Source organism: Typopeltis vanoorti, chromosome 7, assembly GCF_054136105.1.
Source record: "Typopeltis vanoorti isolate ZY-2024b chromosome 7, IOZ_Tvanoo_1.0, whole genome shotgun sequence".
Lineage (NCBI taxonomy): Eukaryota > Metazoa > Arthropoda > Arachnida > Uropygi > Thelyphonidae > Typopeltis > Typopeltis vanoorti.
Window position 1 is genome coordinate 61,015,001 of NC_143555.1, and position 15,286 is coordinate 61,030,286.

Here is a 15,286-nt window from a genome sequence, read left to right on the forward strand (position 1 = left end):
CCATGCCTGAAGAAGTCGGACAATCCGATGAAACATGTTGCGTTTTGAATAAATTTAATTGTTATTCTAGTCTGTTATAGTTAGTATATACAAATATGAACATATCCAAATTCCCAGTTAATACTACAAATTGTTATATATATATATATATATATGTGTGTGTGTGTGTGTGTGTGTGTGTGTGTGTAAAATACAAGTTTATAATTTTTAGTATATTCATAATGACAAGTAACACGCATGGATTTTTTTTACTTTCATGGCATTACATATTGTAGACAAAATGCAAATATGTGAAACTGAGATTTGCTGTTTAATAAATTGTCTACTTTTCTGGCAATCGCACAAGAAAGTTTAGAAGCCTATAGTACATTTTAGTAGGTGGAGTGTGAATGAGATATTCTTTAAACCAAACTATAGAAAACAAATAACGGTTTTGCAAGAGTCATTTTGAAACCACAATCTGTTAGTTGGAGAGCGAAGACATTATCTTCTTGGCTGTTCAGGTTGCCTACACTTTACTTCTGTTGGTTAAAATAAGTATAGGGACATTCTTGAATGATACCAATATACTGATCAGTTCTAATACCTATTTTGTCGTTCATCTGACATATACAGTGGCAAACATATATTCCTACAGATATTTCGGATCTGTGTACCGGAAATAGAACGTGTAGAAGAGCTTGGACTTGAAAAGAGTCCATCTGCTCATGGACATGATATGAAGATGTCATATTATGTCCTGCCTGTTCGTGACAGTCGTAGACTCTATAACCCAAAATCAGTTATAGGGAATAACATCCGATGGAAACATGAACGTACCACCTCAACTAAGAATAATCAGGAAACTAATGCCGAGGAATGAAATGACTAGGATGGTTGCTACGAAAATCTTTGGAGTCCAATGGAAATGATTAACCAGGGGATAAAGTTTAGTAGTAAGGACACTACGTAAAAAGGCTACACGGTTCTGGTTTCACAGAAGCGCACCGCCCATTAGCCAGACACGAGCAATGGCAATCAACAGGACATACTGCTGGTAAAAAGAGCATCGTTACTGGTCCTTATAGCGTTGGCAGTGTGTAATGTGGAGAGATGAAACATGGTACACATTTTAAAATCGGAGTAGCGAGTATGGATGTAGCGGATGCCTGAAGAATGTTTTATGCCTAAGTGCATCGCTCTCTTGTGAAATCTTGCGGTTTCAGCGTAATCATGGTTGAGACTCGAACTCAGACTAGTTGTAGTGCTTGGAAAAATGAATGCTAAAAGTTAAGCAACACTTCTGGATAATGCAAAACTTCCTATATTGTGGCAGTTCTACGGAACAGATTCATGTCTCTTTCAATGCAAATGATGCTCCATGTCATACTGTAATGCTATTTTGTGGAAAATCATCCCAAATACCTGACTCATAGGAAAGTAAAAATAGGTTAATTAGTGTAAAACGGAGGTGTGTGTTTTTATGTTATCTGCAGGCATAAAAAATCTTCTAACACTGCTGGACCAAATGGGTTTACAACCAAGGAGACTATTTTGAGATATGGAACGTTCCTTATTATTTTATGCAAGTGTTAAGAGAGTGTTGTGATTGATCATATATATAATGTGTGGTTCCCACCCACGATAGGTTATTCTAAAGCTGTAGTGCATTTTGTACCATGGGTGGACTTAAGATTTTTTTTTTTTTTTGTAATTTTATTTATTTTTACATAGTCCGCAATCTTGCTCTAGAGACCAAATGTTGAACTTCTTTTTTTCTAAGTCATTTCAAGCCTCCAATAAAGCGGAGAGGTGGTCTCACACCTAAAGACAATTACAAACATTCATGCCCGCGGGATTCTAACCCGCAACCTGTTGATTGGAGAGTGTGTAAGCTAACCACTCTGCCAACCAGGCCGGCAATTCTGAATTTTCTGTTCCGACAGTAAAATATAATCATCCAGTGTGTCAAAAGTTATTGATTAAATATAAAATTAATAAAATAGTAAATTGATAAATAGTAAAATAACTTACGGCGAGGTCTCAATTTTACGATGTATAAGAGTAGGTCTAGTCAGAACAACACTGATAAACCCAAAAGTTATGTCCCACAGATCCTTATTCCAGCGATCTTTGAAATTCTCTGTAAATATAGTGTAATTTCCTCTGGAGAGAGGAATCGTGTCACTTTCTGATAATGTGTCTATATACGTTAGTCGTGGATACGTTTCACTTGTCTCTCTGAAAAATAAAATTATTGAATTGAGTCATGTGCACTTAACATTAATTAAGATAGCAATTAAATGCTGAACATATACATATACATCTGACACTTCACATATTTATTTATTTATTTGTATGCAGATTGACTCGGTTTATGAACATGTTCAATAAATTTAATGACTTAAAACACCGAGATCATTAAGAATAAAAGTTTAATAAAGACACAACTAGTTTCGTTGGTAAGCCAACTTCATCAGGTGTCAAATAGCAAAGGTATATATTATACAAAAAAGACCGACAGAAACATTACACACTAACAACAACAGAGCTATCAGAAACGCTAGTAAAGTTTGAATTGAAGTCCGCGCTTCAGTTCTAGCTACATTTGTAGATCTCGCGAGAACGCCAGTACTGAATAGCAGAGCTGTGCAAGTCTGGTAAATTGTAGCTAAGATTGCTGGTATTCATATGGGTAGAATCGAGGGCGATTTCTTTTGACTCCAGGATACGTCTTTCGAGTTCATCTTAACATTTTTGAATATTAGAAGTTTGATTCAAGTCTATTTGGTGTTGGTGGTCTTGATCAGAGTTTATAGAGAACAAGACATAGCTGGCGAGGGCGCTGGCTCGGATTCTATTATAAGAGATGTCTCTTTTGTGCTCTTCAAGACGGAGAAATATTGATTTATCAGTTTGTCTGTAATAAGGTTTACCACAACTACAAATAATTCTGTATATTCCTGGGAACTGAAGAAGAACTGATGTTTTTCTTTAGGCTGACTAAGGATATATCGGAGTTTTGGAAAAGTAGAGAAAGTATGTTTTGATGGTGAACTTTTTTTTAAATTCTTGCTAGTTTGGGGAAGAGGGAACTAATGTAAGGTAAGGAGATGTAAGCTCTGGAGTTAGTAGAATCTTCATTTGTTGACGACGGTGAAATAGAAGTTTCTCAATACTTTTTGGAGAGAAACCATCATTGCTAAAGGTCCTTTTGTAGACATAAAGCTAACGAGGAGTAGTGATAATATTAAAATTTCAATCTTCAGGAAACCAACACATACAGATGTGTTGGTCACCTTCACGCGTCCTATCACCACTACCCTCCACAGAAATATGGCATTATATCTACTTTTGAGCATCAGGCCAGGTCCTTATTATCAGACAGTAGAGTTGCAAAATTAACTTAATTTTCTCAAAAGGATCTTTACCAATCACACGCACGCGCATAAATGTAGCTAGAACTGAAGCGCGGACTCCAATTCAAAGTGTACTACAGTTTTTGATAACTGTTGTTGTTAGTGTATAATGTTTCTGTCGGTCTTTTTGTATATACTATTGTTATTTGACACACACACACACACACACACACACACACACACACACACACACACACACACACACACACATGTATATTTATTTATTTATTTATCGTACTTGTACACATGGTTGAAAGACAATAAGATAAAATACATATGAGTATAGATAAGATACATATATATGATAAAATAAAGTAAAAAAATAATAAAAAAGTCTACATTCAGGCAGATAATTTTTTAAATTTAATCAGCTAATGCCTTTATATTCCCGTATGCGGGGAGTAGGCGAGGCATTTAGCCCTATCTAACTTTTGGAGACTGAGTGGGCAGTTCAATCTCCACTGGTACCAATCAGAGATAGATGGCCCAAGGCTATCACTAATTAAGCGGTTCACAGTGAAGAGAGACGGCTCAAATGTGCCGCCATCTCGTGGTCCCTAACCCTAACACAATATATTTAATGTCTGAAATAATGTGGGTTCTACGGTCGATTTTCTTGAGTTTACAGGACGAAAAACCCGAGTTTCCGGGAGGGAAAACCTGCTTGCCCATGCCAGAGATCGACTAACTCGGGAACCGGTCGAAAAAAGGCTTAGAAAAATTTCCTCTAGTCGCCGACTAGACTCGAAACCAAGTCTTCCTTCGTGCGGCCAAGCGCCGTGGTATGCAAACGCCACATCCACTGAGCTACACATTCAGGCAGATACAAATATGAAATTTATGACAAGCATCAGATAGAAGATTAGTCATATTTTAACATTTAGGATTTTTTGATCCAGTTGATCCCCTCTGAGGATAGGTCAAAGATATCCTTAAAGTCACCTGGATATGGTGTCAGCTCGCATTCCTATACTATATGGTAAATGGTTTGGGTCTCGGCTCCACAGGGACAGTGGGGATTTGGTATCTTATCCCACTTTGAAAGTATATATATATATGTGTGTGTGTCAGCTGAACCGATAGACTTCCAACATGGGATGGTATTCGGTATCATATCAGTGGAGTTTCTTTCTGTAACATTGCTGCCTGTCTCAGTATACCGAAATCCACTGTTGCTTATGTCATTCGTAAATGAAAAGTTGATGGTGTTACAGCAGGAAAACGCCCTGGAAGGCCACCGACACTCACAGAGTTCGACGAGCTCTGTCTTTAAAGATTCGAGCATTCCGCACGTCAGCTGCGGACCTCGCAGTCGGCCTGGAAAATGCTGTATGAACATCTGTCGACACTAGAACTGTCTGCAAAGCATTGCATGCGTTAGGTTACCACGGCAGAGCTGAAGTGAACAAACTACACATCACCCCCCCCCCCACACACACACACCACCATTCAACGCTTCTGAACATCATTTGGGGTTGGGGAAAGAGTAGTTGCTATCATTCAGGCCAAAGGTGGTGCCACTCGGTGCTAGAAATGTAATTAAAGCGCAATTTTTGACCACAACTAGTTGTCCAAATACTTCTGTCAACATAGTGTAGATCAGTGGCATACGCATAAGGATACTAAAGATACTGGATCCCCAGTTCCTGAGAGAGAGAGAGAGAGAGAGAGAGTATACATCTCTGCCTGATTAATCTTATTTGATGTTCTTCTTTACATCAAATAAGATTAATCACTGCCATTTTAGAGCAATTCGTCAACAAATTGAATTTATATTATTTATTAGCATATTGCTAAGTAATACAAGAAAATAAAAACGAAAAATTTGACCTTTCCTTAGATAAATCGAATTCTCCACACTTGAGGCAATTCTGCACGTAACTAAAATGACTAATTTTAGTAATACTTTTAATCATTAGCTAAAGTATTCCTGTTTAATTTTCAGATAGAAAATTAATTGCTTCACTCGAACTATTTTCTATGGTTCTTTAAGATTAACCCAGAATATACATTTTGCATTTCTGTTTGCTGTATTGATCAATTTAACCACAATCTTATTCTAAAGCAAAGTTTCAATTCATAAGCATTATCAAATCTGGGATGTATATGCTAAACGAGGAACTTATTAAAATAATAGTTTCCCACATTGGTCGATTTATACATTCACATAAAATAATGTTAAATCAGAAAAAAAAGAAAAAAATGCTTTGTTTATCCAGGAAATTTATAAATCTTTCCTGATGATCTGGTGTGTTTTAAATAAACAAATTCACAGTACTGTTAGCATTTGGAGTGAGACTTCATTATTAGTATTTTGTTTTATCTTAAACAGATCTAATTTTTACAAATTATTTCAAACTAATATCGGAATTAGCTTGTTCATATTTAGAGAATATTTTCATATTAATACGTTTCTATCAGTTTGCATATATCTCCTGGCTGGTGAGATTAAATACCAGGGTTTTCGGGCGCGGGACTCATATAAGATTGGCTAACTCGCTTTAGATGAAAGTCCCTGTCTTATGAAGGTTTTTCTCCCAGGAGGAATTCGACCCAAATCTTTCTAGCTAAAGGGCATCGCCATTACCAGATCAGCTATGGAGGCTATTTTATTGTTTCTGTTTATTCATTTATTGATCAAAACAGCCTAATTCAAGTTGTATTTCTTCATCAGTTGCAGGTTTCCTGCATATTTACGTGGTGGAAGTTACCACTAAACAAACGTCTCTTAATTTAAGGGGGTCGTCAATTCTATTAACTTCTCCAGGTCTACATACCCTGCGTCCACGTTTTTAGGGCATAGGTTATGTGGGAAAAACAGGCTGATCGAGGATATTTGCATGTCTGAATCTATCAAAGATGTCAAAAAGAAATCGCAACATGTTTCCTATACATGGTGGCAGAAAATGGAGGCCCTAGAATGATATAATATTTTTTGTTAGGGAAATCAAAGAAGCTTTCAAATTGTTACGTGCTCCCACCCAACAAACAAGATAATTGTCTTATATGAAGTCTAGTCATCATTCAACAAAAATCTGAAACATTCGGATCGCTGTTAGAATGCATATTTTACCGAAAGCTATAATATACGGGTATAATTCAGAGGTATTGTCATTTGACCTGTGATTGTTTTACCATTATCTCGAACGTAATTAATGGCTCTTATTTTTTGTCATCTTAATATATTATAATTCTCCTTAAGTCGAAATTTTTTCATCCAATAAAGCAGTTTCATCTAGTTTGAATAGGTTTATTGACCACAATAAATGCACAACAACCGGAAATCACTTCTGTTATATCCGAACGACAGAAGTTTCGGTAGTGGACATAACATGCCATTATTTTCTCTCTTAAATTGTTTCTAAGTTGACTCACTAATTGCTTTTTTTTTGAGAACTTCCACAGGTTAATCGATATCGACAACTTCCTTTGGTTGAAAAGATCTGGATTTGAATCTTCTCTTGGATGCGCTGAACCTTTATAAGACTTTTCAACTAGAGATGTGATAGCCGGCCTCATACGGAGTGAATAGTTTTTCTTTTCTACAAAGCAAGCAAACAATCTAATCAGCCAGAGAATATAACATTTGGCACACAAAGCAGAGCATGCAGGCAGGGTTAAGAGCTCTGTTCATATTTCTCGCCCACCATAGCTCAATCGATTTCGACGAAGCCTTTTTGTTTCGAAAGACATGGACTCGAATCCTAAAATGCGAAAAATCCTAAAAGTTTTTTTTTTTTTTTTTTTCAATCTGAAGATGAATAGCTTATCTCATACGGAGATGGAAGGAATTCACCCCCCACCAAAACTCGTAATTTTCATCCCGTAAAACTGGACAGAAAAAAAAAACAAACAAATAGGCATAATACATTGGGCCTTAAAGCCTTAGTTATTTTTGCTGTAATTCCAAAAACAACGATAATGGCATTAATTAGGTTATGTAGTTAAGTTACTCTCTGGTGACAGATCATTTAATCTAACGTACGGATTTGGTTTAGTTATAATTATGGGTCCGCGCGGTTAGCCGAGTGGCTATGCGCTTCGCAACCATATGCCTGGAGAAGGAGTATCCTAGGTTCGATTCCTTTCGACGACGTGAGAAACTTAAAGGATCTTCCTCAGCCATAGCCAAGTTAGCCGTCTTGGGCGTGGACAGCAGGGTTTTTTTCCCCAGTTTGTCCTGGGATTTTTCTCTCGCGAAGCAGGCAAACCGACCCCGTGAACACACGCTTCGATAGACATGGGGTACTACCGGGAATAAGGAGCAACCAACCTATTCCGCTGGATTATTGGTTACGGAAGCTTACGCGGTAAAATGTGTAGGGCTGCGCGAAAGTAACATACGATGGCATTACGGCCGCAGTAATTAAAACTATGAATCTAACATATAATTGCTTCAACTGCGTGTATTTTCCTGCTGGTTTGCTTGCTTTTCAGGAGATGGAAAAATCCAGTTTCAGGGAGGAAGAACGCTCTCCTTACCATATGAGAACTATTTCTCCTTCACTTGAAAAAACCCTATAAAGGCTGGGTTTAAGCTAACTTGAAAAGATCATGCCAAAAATTACTATTTCTCTCTCGATTTTTGTTAAGTAAGTAATAGAAGTAAAAAAATGAAATTTTCCCATAATAGCAGTATTAAAATATTTGCACTTACATAAGTTTCATAATGAGACCGGTAGCCATTACTTAAGAGAAAGAGAATTGTTCGTATTCTCGGATCAGATCAGAATTACCTTTACGATGTCACGTAAATGTGACATGTTCACGAGAACGTTAAGTTGCACTATGTTTTGTCAGAGGTAAAGTTGTAATGGTGAACACATTCCAGAATGAAAATAGGATAGTATAGAAAATGAAGAGGGATTCTCCGATGTGAGGTGACCGTTTTAAATATTGTGATATTTTCGTCCTGAAAATATCACAAACACGTATCCAGAAATATTAATACACATTATCAAACCCCTGCGGCCCGTTGAAAATTATTCTGACCTTTTAAAGTCAGTGAAATCAACATATTTCCATTTTGGACACGAAAAAAAAAAAACAAAAAAAACAGCAGCAGCACCAAAAACTGATATAAAGAACTGCCAAACACATCTATCTGGCCTGCTACCTTCGACGCTGACATCACTTTTTAAATTTAGTGAAATCCAGTACTACACGCTGGTTTCAAGAAATTTAGTCTGCCCGTGGACATATCACATTTTTCATGAACCGGATGGCTAGTCTCATTGAAATTTAAGTGATAATTTTTAATTCTGCTTTTGGGAGGGGGGAGGGGGAGATTTACTGTTGCTTTTCTTTTGGCGGCTTCTATTTCATTTTTAGGAATTTTATTTCTTACGTAACAAAAATCAGCAAAGAAATACTTTTTTTTTTTTTTGTGTTCACCTTTAGTCTGAAGCCGCTAAAGTAAATCTAATCCAAAAGTTTTTCACGTCCTGTATGAGATTAGAACATGTGAAGGGGATGACGAGATGAAATTTCATCTCATCTCTTCGTCCTAGCATAAAGTTAGCTATGAGTTGTAAAAGAGCAACCCCCCCAATAATGTTGTTAACAGTATTAGTATTATTCTTGGTGTTTGTTTAGGTAGACTTAGGACCATGGCCCCCACATCCTGAAGCGGACCCAGGCCAGGATTTTTATCGGTTCCCCTAACTGTTGCTCAGGTTAAGGACAATGCATTGCTCTACAGTCTACAGGGTTTAGGATCAATTAGTTTAAATGATAACACAAAAGTAATATTTATTTAAAAAAATACCAACATATAAATAATACAAACTAATAATAATATTCAAAATTACTTCAAAGTATATTTTCTAGCTTTTGTAGACGCAAATGTATCAATAATGTCAGTAAAATCAACTCGCTTAGCCAAATCATTTTCGATGCACAAAATTGCTAGGTGATTAAGTCGTTCTTGGCTACTTGTGCTTCTTTGTATGTTTTCAATGAATTGGCCAGTCTGCTGAATGATCTCTCAGCTGAAGAAACAGTAAGTCTCATCAGAAGTCTCATCGGATTTGTTTCTGTGCCAAAAACTATATTATGAATACTTTTAAGGTGAAGAATTTCATTCAGTAACTCTTCTGACAGATCTTTTTCATACATATTCACAAGTTTCGCTGCTTTTGTGATAAGTTGACCATCGTTCAAGTTGTGGAAATTTAAAATAGGTGAGAATAATTCACATATATTATCTGCTGCTTGAAACCTTGTTTTCAAATCATTCATAATGAATTCCAATACTGGATAAATTACGAAAATTTTGAAATCTTGTTCAGGTTCTACAGTAGTTTTTCGATTTTCGAAAAGTTGAGATTGTACACCGATTGCTTCAGCAACTACTTTTGCTTCTTGGACAACACTTTCCCACGAGTCACGTAAGTGTTGTATCTCTTGCACTAATTTTCGTATAAGTGCGGACTCGATCTCAAGAGATATTCCTTTACTTTCTATAATAATGTTCTTATTGTCAATATTTACTAGTATTTTGTGCCAAAACATTGTCATTAGCATTCCTTTATAAGATCTGAAATATTTTTTCAAGCCTTTAATTGTGTTCAGTGTTGAAGGAGTTAATTCTGTGTCTATCTCTCCAAGATTGACATCTAACACAGCAAGTACACCGGGATAATGTTTAACAATTGGGCGCACAGCTTGAATTCTTTCACTCCACCTTGTTTCTGAAAGAATTTGAATAGATAGTGGTATGTGTTTTTTCAGCACTTCCCAGCGTGTAGGAGTTGAGCAAAGAAAGAGTAGAAGCTCTCTATATTTAAAAAAAAAAAAAAACGTTATAACATCTGGGTTGATTTTGGCAGTATTGACTCCTACGCGATTTAGTGAACGTGCTCCGCAGGGAGAGACTAAGGCACATTTATTCTTTTGTAAAATGTGAGTTTTTACACTGCTTATTTTTTCACGCCTATTTGCGCCATTGTCATAGCCTTGTGAACGGCAATCTTTGAGAGGTACACTGTTTTTTTGACAAAGTTGCAAGTATTTCTTCAGTTATTTTTTCTCCCGTTTTTCCAGTAAAGTTCATGAATTCAATGAAACGTTCATTGATTTCAAATTCGCTTGTCTTGGTTTTGTGATATGTATCTGAGAATTAGGACGTTTTGTTCATTGTGGGAGATATCTGATGTTGCGTCTACTATTATTCCGTAGAAATTTGCATCTCTTCTTTGGTCTAGAATAGTTTGAGAACTTTGCCCACGCAAAGGCCAAGAAACTCATTTTGCGAATTCCACAACTAATGTGCATATCCTTTCATACTTTTACCTTCCATCTGATTTTGCTGAACTTTGCGAGATGTTGTCGTGTCACGTCATCGTACTTTCCAGTTAATTCTAATATTAAGAAATTCCCATTATGAACATCTCCAATCTTCGTGTTCTCTCCTTGAAATGCTAAACCTCTGGATGATAAAAAAAATAACGCTACTTCTACAATCCTTTGCAGAAGTGCTCTCTACTTATTTATTTCATAACGAATTTGTAGTTGTAAGTCTTTATCGATTCCATGTCCTTTCAATGACTGCAAAAGGAATTTCCAAGCCGGATATTGTTTTTCTGTGTTCAGCACTATTTTCGTGAAGAGGCAACATATCAATAACTTTTTCCAAGACTTATTTCTAGGCGAAAATCCTTCTTGGGCTAAATTGCTTAAGTTTTTGTTATTAGAGTCACAAAAAATACGACATGGTAGATTCAGGGAACATTCTCTTAGAAAATGTTCCCTTGTTCTTTCATCTTTCGTTTTCATATAGAGCACCATTTCTCAACCTTTCTAAGCACAAGGACCAGTAAAATGCCTAAAACAATTCTACGTTTTACATGTACATAAATTTTACATACACATAAACATTTATAAATACATATGGAAACATAACTAAGTTGGAAGTAAACGATTAAAAGTGCATCATTTTGAACAGAGTTTTAATTTTTATTAAACAAATAAAGCTATCAGTTTCCGATTTGCTGTGGGAAAATGAATGGGAGTATCAGCGCCGTCCCGCTGACACCAATCCCCATTCATCTGCCAACAGCAACTTTTATATTTTATATGCTATCCAAATTCATCTTCCCACAGTCATTAAGCTCACTCCACAACCATAACAATTTTAGCGCCGTTGGTACCATGGACAAATGAATGGGGGAATGTCAGGGCCGTCCCGCTGATCTTTCATTCATCTGCCCATATCTTTAATCCCCATTCATCTACCACAGCAACTTTTATATTTTATATGTTATCCCCCTTTCATCTGCCCGTACTCATGAAGCCCCACAACAACTTTTATCTTCACGCACCCTCTGATTCGACCTGCGACATGTAAACTGTTCCATTCGCTGAGTGCGTTGTGAGAGGAAGGGAAAATGTTGTTTTTATCTTACTCCATTTATCATAATACTGAATACGAACTTGATATCCATGGATTCCATCATGGATGACATCCCTTGTCCTGTCCATACCATCCCCTGAATATACCCAAAAATTTCACTCAGAACATCCCAAAGCCATTAATACCCCCCCCCCCCCCAAACACACACTTTCTGATTTTGTAAATGGATTAATTCCAAAACCAGTAACCAGAATAATAAATAAATAATAAATAATAATATTATAATATGATATAATTATGTTACTACTTACTTTCAATCACAGGTTCAACTTCTCGGCCTTTGCAGAGTTGCTGGGTATCTGGCTCAATATTGGTCAACTTCAGTCGAAGATCGGCACACACACTAAAACGATTTCTGTATTTTGTTTTTATTTGAAAGAGCGATGAAAATCCTTTCTCACAAAGATAGGTTGTAGAAAACTACATGTCGACTTTCAATGCGTCTTCAAATAATTCGGGAAATTCACTTCTCACTGAAGGCAAGATCCAGAATAGAGCCAAACCAATCACGGAATTGGATTCCCACTGTCACTGAAAGCTCAATTAACTGTTCTTTTTTTCGATAACGAAAAATCGTTCTTGTGACGCCTGAAATAGATCTCGAACTCACAGAAATTTCTCATAAAAGTTATTCGGAAAATGTTTCAAAATTCTGTTTCAGAGTTTTGAGGTGGTCACAAACCCTTTCGAAAATCTCAGAATCAACAAAAATATCATTTTCCACTAAAAACGATTTCAATGTCGGAAAAGGTGCAAATTATCTGTCTTTTACATAACTAATGCACAACACCAGTTTGTTTGTTTTTTCCTCGAATGCCTTTATTTTGTCGTAGGCATCAAGAACAGTTAAAGAATTTCCCTGAAGGGAGAGATTTAGTTCATTTAATTTCCAAAAAAATGTCTGAAAGATAGGATAGTGTTGATAACCATGCTTCGTCAACAAGGAGTGATGCAAAATTAGAATTACGTTCATTTACAAACAATAAAACTTCGTACCTTAATTGAAATAAGCTTGTTAGTACTTTCCCCTGGAAATCCAGCGAATTTCAGAATGAAGCAAAAGTTTTATATATTCACTGTCCATTTCATCAGAGAATACTGAAAATAAGCTGTTATTTAGCGGTCGAGCCTTAATAAAATCAACTAGCTTTACAGCCATTTCTTGACCATAGAAATAACCCCCAACTATGCCTGCCTGTAAGGGCCTGAGCTCCATCCGAACAGAAGCCCATGCATTTTTCCTACTGAATCCCTTTTTGTATTATGCAATTATTGAGAGTGGGAATATTTCTTCTCCAGTTGTTCGGGATGACAAAGGTCTACGAAACAGAATATCATCATGAATGTTGTTATAATGCGCATATCTTACGTAGAATATTAACTGCGCATCATTTGCAACATCAGTAGTCTCGTCTATTTGTAACGCATAATAAGGGCTCTTCTTAATTCTTTCGATTAACTTAGATTCTATGTCACCTGTCATATCATTAATTCTACGACCTACAGTGTCATTGAAAGAGGAGTCAAATCAACATCTTTTAGTAACTTGTTGCCAAGCATAGCTTTTACCAATCTTTGTAGCTGGAAGTAGCAAATTTTCCCCTGATAGAATCAGGTTTCCCTGTTTTTGTTATGTGCAAACTTAAGAGATAGATGCTTTCAGTGCCTTCCTATTAATCGAACCCATGGCCGCAACTATATCTTTCCCATGATTTAATGTCGCTAAGCGTCGCTGAAATTGGCTTTTTTTTTTCAATTTCCTTATTTCTCACATCACTATGTTTAGTTTCCAAATGTCGTCAGAGTTTCGCAGGTTTCATGCTCTCGTTACAACACTTCATAACACAAAATACATTTGAGGTTTGTGTTCGCTTTCATCTCCACACCAAGTAAACTCGATTCCAAATATGAACTGTTATATTTCCTACTGTATTCTTTTCTTTGAACTGCTTGTTCTACTTTTATAGTATCAGATTTACTCGACGTTACAACACGTGTATCAGAATTAGGGTTAGCATCACCTGTTTCATTTGCTCTTCTTTACAAAGTCCTAGTTCTTAGCCAGTTTTCCATTATTAAAAATCGTTTCTGAAAAATATATAAATATATAAATACTGGGGTTAACTCACGACACACTTTGTTTAAGTATCACTTAGCACTTCTGATGATATACTGAGCCTTGGTTGAAGGAAACCTTCAATAATAAAAATCAATACACAAAGCAATTGGTTGAAATGTGGGTAACATATATTCACTTCAAATCTGACAAAACAGCAAGGGAAGGCAGAAGCAATAAAACTATATCGTTTTTCACTTTACCCCTCTTTTATTATTTGTCATTCTGCAGCTACAAATTTAGCGGCAGAATGAATTTAGCCCCAAAATGTATTGGAAAATTAGTACAACCATCTATAGAAGAAAAAAAAAACTGCATGTTTGAGTGACATTAGTATATAATAAAATTATTCAGATTTCCAAACACGATCCTCGTTGTGAAGGTAAACTTGCGAAGGAACCATACCTATAGTGCGGTGTGGTGTGAGGTTATATGTACAAGGGTCGGCAAAACTTTCGTATAACTTTTACTTTTAGTATACGTTATCCATTTGTAGATCTTTGTTTTCAATGTTCTGATAAATCTTTCTGCAAGGGATGCTTTCATTTCACTCCTGGTCGTGTAGAAATGAATATTATGGTTTTTAAACATTGCATTGGAAAATTAGTACAACCATCTATAGAAGAAAAAAAAACTATGTTTGAGTGACATAGCATATAATTAAATTATTCAGAAAACCTCGAAACTGTGAATTTCCAAACACATAACGTCACGATTCTTATCCCTAAATATCACCCACAAGGCAATAAACGAACCAAAAACACCACGTGATGTTTCTGACAGAAGGGGGCCCAGCGAAATTCCAAACATTCCAAAATCAGTAACAAACATCCACGTCACGATTCCTTATCTCTAATATATCTTCCTTTCCATTCAAAACAATAACGTCACTTATTTACAAATAATAAATGACGTCACGATTCCTTATCTTATCTTGATCTTCATCTGGTTCAAAGTGTCCCACCAATCACAACATGATTCCTTATCTCTACCATCACCCATAATTCCATACGCGAACCAAAAAAACCACCCACAAGTCCATACGTGAACCAAAACACAACAACTGAAGCCATTGAAACATATGCCCCCCCAGGGAAATTCCTAACATTCCAATCCCATGAAGCCACGCCCACAATGACGTCAACCAATCACGTCTTGATTCCTTATCTTATCTTGATCTTGATCTGGTTTAAAGCGCCTGCCCTACTACTGGCGAAAGACCGTCCATCTCAGCGCTGGCTCCACTTAGTGATGGCCTTCCACTCACCACCGCCACCGAGCAGAACTGCTCATATTCCGAAAAAAAGCATTCACCGACAAAGCCCCTTACTGGGCCGTGCCGCAAAACACTTTCTCCGG

At 36.6% G+C, this 15,286-nt stretch overlaps 1 protein-coding gene across 2 annotated transcripts in view; it reads right to left on the reverse strand.

The window, feature by feature from the left end:
* The window catches only part of mesh (sushi domain containing 2 mesh), a 373,145-nt gene that overhangs the window by 298,280 nt on the left and 59,579 nt on the right, over nucleotides 1–15,286 (reverse strand). For both annotated transcript variants that reach the window (XM_090395295.1, XM_090395296.1), the window contains exon 9: nucleotides 2,014–2,220. In XM_090395295.1, the coding sequence (XP_090251421.1) occupies nucleotides 2,014–2,220 (207 nt within the window). The remainder of the gene's footprint in view (nucleotides 1–2,013; nucleotides 2,221–15,286) is intronic.